Source organism: Emys orbicularis, chromosome 16, assembly GCF_028017835.1.
Source record: "Emys orbicularis isolate rEmyOrb1 chromosome 16, rEmyOrb1.hap1, whole genome shotgun sequence".
Taxonomy (NCBI): domain Eukaryota; kingdom Metazoa; phylum Chordata; order Testudines; family Emydidae; genus Emys; species Emys orbicularis.
The window spans coordinates 33398142-33408061 of NC_088698.1; the positions used below are offsets into that span (position 1 = coordinate 33398142).

Here is a 9920-nt window from a genome sequence, read left to right on the forward strand (position 1 = left end):
AACTCTCTCCCAGCACTGGTGCCGCAACTACACAGCCAAGTTAAAGCGCTTCTTCGGCAGCGCTTTAATGTTGGTAGTGAAGACATACCCTTTGGCTTTGGCTATGTCTACACTACGCAGCTTTTAGCGACATGTCTGTGCCACTAAAAGCCGTGCAGTGTAGCTGCTGTTTGTCGGCAGGAGAGAGCTCTCCTGCTGACAAAAAACTTCCACCCCCCAGGAGCGCCAGCAGCTTTGTTGGCAGGAGAGCGCTACTGCCGACAAAGCACTGTTCACACCAGCGCTTTTCACCGGTAAAGCTTTTGTCATTCAGGGTGTGTGTTTTTTTTAACACACCTGAACGACAGAAGTTTTGCTGATGAAGTGCCAGTGTAGAAATACCCTTAGGCTTTGTCTACATTGGCAATTGAAAGACACAACTTTTGTCCTTCAGAGGTGTTAAAACACACACACACACACACACGCACTTGAAAGACAAGTTTTGTTGAGGACAAGCGCTGGTGTGAACAGTGCTTTGTTGCTCCTGCCGACAATGCTAACACCGCTGGTTGGGGGTGGAAGCTTTTTGTCGGCAGGAGAGCTCTCTCTTGCTGACAAACAGTGGCTACACTGCGCGTCTTTGCGGCACAGCTGCGTCGCTATAAGCTGCATAGTGTAAACATAGCCATAGTTAAGCAGACTTAACCCCTGTTGTAGTCAGCACTAGGTCAACAGAAAAATTCTTCCCTTGATCTATCCCTTGATCCCATCTCTGAGGGAGGTGGATTACCTACAGCGATTGGCGAACTCCTCCTGTTTCTGTAGTAGTTGTCTACAGTCAGACCATGTCTACACTGAAAAGTTAAGTCGACCCAGCTATGTCACTTAGGGGTGTGAAAAATCCACACCTGTGAGTGACATAGTTGAGGTGACCTCCCCCCCCTTACAGACAGTGGTATGTCAACGGAAGAATTCTTCCATTGACATAGCTATCATCTCTCTGGGAGGTTAATTAACTACAGCGCTGTAGCGAGTGTTTGCACTGGAGTGATAAAGTGGCACAGCTGCAGCTGTGCAATTGTAGCATTTTAAGTGTAGACATAACCTTAGTTTGTTGGAGAAACTAGTAAATGATACCAGCAAAAGAACTGTTTTGCCTGTATAACGGCATCCACACCAGGGTTCTTACTGACATAATTTTATTGTTAAAACAAAATCACACCCTAACCAACAAGGCCATGCCAGCAAAACCTCTGATTATAGACCTGGCCTTTTCCTCACTGATGCTTATGCGGCATGTTTGCTTATAGTCACAGTGTTCTGGGTTGGTTTGTCTTTTCCCCCAGGTACAGATGAAAATGGCAACCCTGGGCAGATCCTTTCAAGGAGTTCCTCCTGTTTCTTCTGTGGAGTTTCCTCAGGCTCTAGCAACTCTTCCTGACAGTACCTTCCAACCTGGAATCATACAGACTGAATCCCAGCCTGGAGTTATTGGTCATGAATATCCCCAACAAACCATGGTGGCTATGGCAGGGAACAGAAATAATATAGTAGAAGGCTCTGACCTCAGCAGCTCATACGTGCAAAGTAACCTGGACCTTGCCTCCCTAGCTGCAACTGGAAGCTATACTGAGGGCTTGACTGTTGCAACAGTTTCTTTCACAAACAGTGAAAACCCACCAGTCTTATTGCAACAGCAGAGTTGCACCCAGTAAGTACAAAAAAACCAAGGGAAAGGTGGGGGACAGCATCTCTTATCTATAGTGTATTTTTCTGAATGTCTGAGTTTTCATAAAGGATCTAATTTTTCAGATCTTGTAATTCGTTCAGTATTATACTGGGATTGAGAATTTTGTACTGTCATGTTCCCTTCCTTCTGTTTTTCTTACTTCCTACCCCACCAGTAGGATTAGGGTGTGTCGCAGTTGTCTGGGGAACAAAAGGATGTTTGCATTTACATAATTGGATGCTGAAATGTGGACTTGATTTAAAAGCTATAATGTTTTTACTGCTTTCTTTCCGTTCGATTGGTGGCTTTCGCTCTCCAGGTGTGTTTCTTGTAGCACAAGGACATCGGTGTGTTGAATCTGCAGGATCATTGTGGTGTAATCGCACTTTGTGATGGATAGGCCCTCGATGTTGAGCTGCGTAATTCGCAGTGATGGGCCTATTTGAGGTAAGGTATGGGCCATTATTGCCATTGTTTTATGACCAGGAAGTCCTTTAAATCCCAGGGTTTTGCCTTCCCTGTAGGCAATGAACTGCATTCAACCACATGTTGAGGTACAAACCCTGCGATGTATCACAGAACAATTGTCCCGTTCATGCTTACAGTGGTGGTACAAAGGGATCCACACAGATACTCTAAAAGCATTAGAATGGCTTTAGAATCTTAACATTCAATTATAATCCCAGCCCGTTGCTTCTCAAATGCCATACGAAAGAAGACGGCTGCATTCTTTTTAATGTGGATGAAAAGTGTGTGTATTCAGATCAGTAGTACACTGCAGATTTTTGATTTTTCTGTTTGTGTGATTAGTTTGATTAATGTGCCATTAAACCATGTTAAGAGACTAAAGCTGTGCAATTGGAAAAAGGCAAATACAGTGCCCATCTTTAAAAAAGGGAAGAAGGAGAATGCGGGGAGCTACAGCCTCACCTCAGTCCCTGGAAAAATCATGGAGCAGGTCCTCAGTGAGTCCATTTTGAAGCACTTGGAGGAGAGGAAGGTGATCAGGAACAGTCCACATGGATTCACCAAGGGCAAGTCATGCCTGACTAACCTGATTGCCTTCTATGATGAGATAACTGGCTCTGTGGATGAGGGGAAAGCAGTGGATGTGATATACCTTGACTTTAGCAAAGCTTTTGATATGGTCTCCCACAGTATTCTTGCCAGCAAGTTAAAGTAGTATGGATTGGATGAATGGACTATACGGTGGATAGAAAGCTGGGTAGATTGTTGGGCTCAATGGGTAGTGATCAATGGCTTGTTGTCTAGTTGGCAGCCGGTGTGAAGCGGAGTGCCCCAGGGGTTGGTCTTGGGGCCATTTTTTCCCCCCCAACATCTTCATTAATTATCTGGATTATGGGATGGATTGCACCCTCAACAAGTTCGCAGATGACACTAAGCTGGGGGGAGAGGTAGATACGCTGGAGGGTAGGGATAGGGTCCAGAGTGACCTACACAAATTGGAGGATTGGGCCAAAAGAAATCTGATGAGGTTCGACAAGGTCAAGTGCAGAGTCCTGCACTTAGGACGGAAGAATCCCGTGCACCGCTACAGGCTGGGGACCGACTGGATAAGCGGCAGTTCTGCAGAAAAGGACCTGGGGATTACAGTGGACAAGAAGCTGGATATGAGTCAACAGTGTGCCCTTGTTGCCAAGAAGGCTAACGGCATATTGGGCTGCATTATTAGGAGCATTGCCAGCAGATCGAGGGAAGTGATTATTCCTCTCTATTCGGCCCTGGTGAGGCCACAACTGGAGTGTTGCGTCCAGTTTTGCCCGCCATCCAACCCCCTCCCCCCTGGAAAGGATGTGGACTAAGTGGAGAGAGTCCAGCGGAGGGCAACGAAAATGATTAGGGGGCTGGGGCACATGACTTATGAGGAGACGCTGAGGGAACTGGGCTTATTTAGTCTGCAGAAGAGTGAGGGGGGATTTGATAGCAGCCTTCAACTACCTGAAGGGGCTTCCAAAGAGGATGTAGCGAGGCTGTTCTCAGTGGTGGCAGGTGACAGAACAAGAAGCCAATGGTCTCAAGTTGCAGAGGGGGAGGTCTAGGTGGGATATTAGGAAAAATTATTTCACTAGGAGGGTGGTGAAGCACTGGAATGGGTTCCCCCGGGAGGTGGTGGAATCTCCATCCTTAGAGGTTTTTAAGGCCTGGCTTGACAAAGCCCTGGGATGATTTAGTTGGGGTTGGTCCTGCTTTGAGCAGGGGGTTGGACTAGATGACCTCCTGAGGTCTCTTCCAACCATGATATCCTATGATTCTATGATGATTAAGCACTCACTTCAAGAAACAGGAATGCTTCAGGAAAAATACATCTATTCCTTTCCCACCTTCCCCCACAAACACAGTACAAGAAAGAAACTGTCATGGAAATCAGCAAAAGGCAGCTGAGCAAACCCAGTTTTAGAGTGTTCTGTCTTTATTTTTGGGAGCAAAAATACGTGTCATGTTTAGAATGTCATGCTTCACACTTACTTGAACTTGCCTTCTACTTTGGCCATCATGGTTGAGACTAGTTACCAGATGATCCAAACGTTGCCCTATTTCAATTATATTCAGGTAACTAATTTCAAGAAGAGATGTGTGAAGGTAAACTGCTTCCCTTTATACCCAACTGTTTTCGTTTTAACAGATTTGTTTCTAGACTAATGCATCTTTGGCTCTGTTTTTCCCCTCATCTGATTACATCAAGGTGACCCGCACACTGAAAGCCATGGAACATCACCCACCAGCAACATCTGCTTTAATTTTCTTGATCACACTCAATTCCATCCAAAGGTATAAAACACTGTTAGTAGTCAAATAACTGTTCATTCTCCCTTTCCAGAGTTTCTCTTCGCTGTGGAAAGAAGCATAAACTAGAGGAAGAGGTGGATGGGTAAGTTAAACTTGTCTTCAGTGACTTGCTTTTAGCCTGATTCACTCTCTGTCTTATGTGGTGACGGTGCGTGATCTAGGGTAGAGCTCAAAAGATTGCACTGTGCTTGGGTGAGGGAATCTTTCCCAATACTACTACTGTTTGGAACCATTCTCAATTGTTCTTTCCTGAACATAAACAGAAACCTTGAATCCAGTCCAGTTTGTATAATACAAATCTAACTGAATGTGTGATGCTGATTTTCTTGAAAAAGCATTTTTGTAATTGTACATTGAAAGTGAAGTTTTTCTCAACAGACAAAGTATGCAGCTCTGTAGAAATAGGTGTGACAGACAAAGATCTTAATAGTTTTTTTACGATGTCAGAGATTTCTCTGTTGCCAACTATAAATTTGCTTGGTTTCCTAGTTGCCCTGTGAAGAAGAAGAGACTGATTGAAACTGTTTACTACTCTCCGAATCCCAGCACTGAAGAGATTCTCTGTGCAGGTCAGCAGGCAGCTGGGGAGGTAGCAAGGCAGTGCATTGGTAGTCTTCATGAAGCTGGCTTGTTAGAAATTCCCTGTGAAGATATGGATCAGACAATGGGGGAACATCAGTGCGAGGTTGCCCGCAGGAAGCTTCAGGAAATTGAGGACAGGTAAACGCAGGGATTGAGTAGAGTGGGTTTTTTCCTAGCTTTCCCTTTATTCATAGGCATTGTTTAAGGGATAACTGAGTTTATTGTAGTAGGGTGGCAGCACCACTGTAAGTAGGGTTGAGACTAGCTTACTGTTTAACAGCTTTTTTTTTTTAAGTGCTCTAAAATCCACATGGTGACTTGGATTGTCTTGATAACAGCTTTACCTCATGGGAATCTGGAATACAGTGATTGGTCCAAATTTGAGGTAGTTGTGAGCAAGGCATTTTCAAGATAAAGCCCCCTTCAACCCTCCCCCCCCCCCCCTCCCGCCCCCCATCAAAATTTTACAGTTCTTAACTTTATTTTGACACACTGGGGGATCAAACTATGCCTCTTATCCTCCCCGAATTGGTGTTATGGGGTCAGGATTGATTTCAGCTAGTGTCCGGCACCCACTGCCCCTTTGGGGATACAGTATTACAGTTATTCAGGGTTAAAGTTAAATTTACAATGTGGCACAAGCTAGAGAAAGTTGCAAGCCAGAATTTTTGCAGGCAGCCTGTCATCATGGTAACTGGGAAGCTCAGGGTGATATCCTATAGCCACCGCACCTGAGCAACACCCATGTACTACAAATTAAAGTCCTGCCCTTGGCAGCTTGCTGAGAATGTGTTATGCCCATTAGTTGCTTTTTGCCTGCATTACCTAGGGGTTCCTTCTGGAAGATTTGTCCTTAAAGCAAAGCTTCTGGTTTGAGATCTAGTAATCTAAAGTGTTCTAAAATCCTCATGCATGCTCGGATTTTACTTAAGTATTGTCAAGGAAAATAGTATAAATTAAGAGAGGAAAGATTGAATGAATGATGGTAATAAGAAGCAGCATAAAGGTAATGTACCCATGCCACATGTTCAGGAAATGGTGAGGAACAGTGGGACTATCTGTCTTACATCCGTGACCCCCGTTATTGTACTATTTGAACATCTGTCTTTAATGTATTTATTCTCATGACACAGGGAGGGAGGTGATAATGTCTCCATTTTACAGATGTGGAACTGAGGCACAGAGATACGTAAGTGATTTGCCCCAGAGCTGAGAGTTGAACCTGGGGTCTCCCAAGTCCTAGGCTAGTATGCTAGCCAGTGAACCATTCATCCTTTTTGGCTGGGACTCTTGTCAAAGGAGTTGTTGAGCATCAGGAAGCGCATTCATAGTAGAAGGCCTTATTATAAGGACTGGTATAAGGTCGACTAATGTAGCACAGGATACTGTTGTCAATCAAAAGAGTAACAAACTTTATCATGATCTTGGAAAAATAAATACAGAAAACAAAATTGAAATTTCTGTAATTCACCCAGTCTACACAAACCAAAGATTCACACTTATTAGTTTCATCTTTCAAAGTGCTGTAGCTCTTGTGGAAAAAAGGGTCTAAAGAAAACTTAGTCATATGGTTTTTGTTTTTTTTAAAACAGTCACAGTAAACTTCAAAGTTGGTATCCCCCTATCTCATACAGAAAAATAAGCATTGCACAAACTACAGTGAACACTTTAAAATGATACTTCAACCCACAAGACAGTATTTTTTGGATTTCAGTGGCTTAAATATAGGTGCACTCTCACAGTGCTGCAGGTCAGCCTTAAGTCAGTGTTAACAAAGTTTTGTAGCAGTGAGTTATACCTTTAAAGTGATTAGTTTGTGATGTGAGATCTGACTTTTGTAACACCTCTCTGGATCTGCATTGTGAGGTCCATAGTGGACTACATACAGGATTCTTCTGTTTGCCCTTTTCTAGGATTTCAGATGCTCTGCTGGGTACATCTGTAGATATTCTTAGAAATTTATATACAAGAGCTTTACCAAAAAGGCAATTCTTGCAGTGCATCCTAAGTGGTCAAGCTTTGGGTCATTCTAATCAGTACTCTGAGCTGCTGTAGCATGGGGTCACCAAAATTCAGGACCTTTCAGAGCAGCTGAAAATAATCTTTGAAGCTAAACTACAGGGATCTGAGAAGATGAAATTGCTGCTTAACTCAATGTTGCTGTTTTATATTGTGTGGTTGAACTGCATTCTCTCCCCTGAATGGGATTCAATTAGCAGTAGGTATACATGTCTGTTAGCAGTAGGTATACATATTTGTCAGTGATATGGTCAATAATAAGATGTATTATTTCCCCCTTTCCTGCCTCCATTCTTAGGATAATTGATGAAGATGAAGACGTTCATGCCGATGGGAATACTAGCAATCTGCCCACCCTTGTCCTGTCTGATACTCTTCAGAAGGGGCTGAGGAGGGATTTTGATCAAGCCCTGACAAAAAAAATAATAGAGTCCATGTAAGTTCTTGAGGAAATGTTGGAACTACACAGATAACATACCCAAATGGAGAAAAGGGGTTTGCCTACAGAGTCCATCTCTCCTCTGTTGAGCAAGACTTGATTTTACTGTAATTCTTTATAGCATTACTGTTGGAAGATTCTTTGATAATGTGTTTGTGATGTACTGTATTGTATTGTGTAGGAGGGCATTATATGTAGTTGCTAAAAATAGGGTACTTGCAATTTACAGTAGAATTCTGAATTCATATAGACTAACATAAGGATGGCCGTACTGGGTCAGACCAAAGGTCCATCCAGCCCAGTATCCTGTCTACCGACAGTGACCAATGCCAGGTGTCCCAGAGGTAGTGAACCTAACAGGTAATGATCAAGTGATCTCTCTCCTGTCATCCATCTCTACCCTCTGACAAACAGAGGCTAGGGACACCATTCCTTACCCATCCTGGCTAATAGCCATTAATGGACTTAACCGCCATGAATTTATCTAGTTCTCTTTTAAACCCTGTTAATAGTCCTAGCCTTCACAACCTCCTCAGGCAAGGAGTTTCACAGGTTGACTGTGCGCTGTGTGAAGAAGAACTTCCTTTTATTTGTTTTAAACCTGCTGCCCATTAATTTCATTTGGTGGCCCCTAGTTCTTATATTATGGGAACAAGTAAACAACTTTTCCTTATTCACTTTCTCCACACCACTCATGATTTTATATACCTCTATCAGATCCCTCCTTAGTCTCCTCTTTTCCAAGCTGAAAAGTCCTAGCATCTTTAATCTCCCCTCAAATGGGACCCGTTCCAAACCCCTAATCATTTTAGTTGCCCTTCTCTGAATCTTTTCTAATGCCAGTATATCTTTTTTTGAGATGAGATGACATCTGTACGCAGTATTCAAAAAACTCTGTTGTATGCTCCGTCTAATACATAATGTTATATATTCTCTCAATTTCACTAACCTTATAGCCTGCTGTTCATATATGAAGGTTTCCATATCAAGGGAAAGGTCTCAGTGTGTGGTGAACAATAGTGAGCTTCATGGTTGGTGCAGTGGGAGAGAAGAATTATTTCATGTTGTACCTGGGGTTAGAATTGAGAGTAATGGAATGAATTTAAGAAAGGGGAAACTTAAGATGAAAATCAGGAAAAACTTTTGTTAGGCTGTGAAATAGTCTCCCAAGGGGAGGAATTGGAACTTTCTCCAGAAGATTGGACAAAACACTAGTGCATGTGCCTTGGGGGACTCTTCTCCACACACAGAGACTTAAGTGGATGAGGAAATTAGGTGGTTTTCATTTGTCACAACTGTGATTGAAAGAGTTTTGATTAAACTAAGACTCCATCCCTTCTAGGAGCCGTCCCTCCATGGAGCTGGTGCTCTGGAAACCTCTCCCTGAATTCCTCACAGACAAACTGAAATCTGTTTCTGTTGCTAAAAACTACAAGCAGCAGGGGACAGAAGGTTGCCAGGCCAAGCAATCAACTCTTGGAGCCGCCTTCCAACCACAAACTGAAACATTCTCTGAAGCACAACAAACTGTGATATCTCCAGGACTATATAGTAGCTTGGGAACATCTGGATGTGTGGAAGAGGAGATGGAATTATAGAAGCCAGATTTCAGGCTGAAATGGTGATTTCTGAAGGTTTCTGTGGCTGATTTTTCACTCCCTCTACCTTCCAGGTATGAGGTGTGGACCTGAAGTTATTATTATTGGGGTTTTTTGTTTTCTGGTAACAACCAGAAGAATCTGGAGTTGGGCAGTCGCAACTGTAGGAGATTGGAGAAAAGCTTTATAGTCTGTTAAAAGCAGCATCTTTTACAAGAAGTCCAGTGGCCTTTTGAGCAAGGAAGAGGTTCTCAAAATGGCTGCTTAGGCCTGTCCTCTTAGTTGCCTTTGGTAAAGAGTAAAATGCAGAGATCGAATGCAACAGTGGTTCAGACCACCCCTTATACTTGGTGAGCTATTAAGACTTTGGGGGATATGCTTGGCTCATTCTGTTAGCTTCATGAGAGGTTACTCAAATGTACTGAAAGGAGAAGATATCTCTGAAGAAAAACAATCCCTCCATCTACTTGGCTTGACCTTAAAATGTAAATATAGAAATTATCTGTGCTGCAGTGTGATGGGGGTGAGAAGTTATAACTGAACACTAGACTCGTATGGTCTAGTTTTGGTAGAAAGTTAAATCAGTGACTCAGCTGGAAGTTGGTTACTAAATTTAGCCTAAGGGCCAGTTAAAAATGTTCAGTTTTCTCTGAGCTAGTAAAGCAGAAGCCTAGAGGATGTTCTCAGCTGATTGGTTTGGCATTTTACCTTGTGCTGCAGTTTTCCCTTGGTCTGAATCAGATTGGAAAGCCAGACATGACCTTTG

At 43.1% G+C, this 9920-nt stretch overlaps 1 protein-coding gene across 1 annotated transcript; it reads left to right on the top strand.

The window, feature by feature from the left end:
• Window positions 1-1329: 1329 nt before the first annotated feature.
• Window positions 1330-9154, top strand: CCDC117 (coiled-coil domain containing 117). Its single transcript, XM_065418012.1, has 5 exons — window positions 1330-1690; window positions 4548-4598; window positions 5006-5236; window positions 7416-7553; window positions 8899-9154. The coding sequence occupies exons 1-5, from the start codon at window positions 1332-1334 to the stop codon at window positions 9152-9154; spliced, it is 1035 nt and encodes a 344-aa protein (XP_065274084.1). The 5' UTR covers window positions 1330-1331.
• The last annotated feature ends 766 nt before the right edge of the window (window positions 9155-9920 follow it).

Coding starts and splice junctions, on each gene's coding strand:
- CCDC117 (XM_065418012.1), top strand. CDS start 1,332: ATGAAAATGGCAACCCTGGGCAGATCCTTTCAAGGAGTTCCTCCTGTT. Junction 1,691..4,547: donor CAACAGCAGAGTTGCACCCA/GTAAGTACAAAA, acceptor CTCCCTTTCCAG/AGTTTCTCTTCGCTGTGGAA. Junction 5,237..7,415: donor CTTCAGGAAATTGAGGACAG/GTAAACGCAGGG, acceptor CTCCATTCTTAG/GATAATTGATGAAGATGAAG.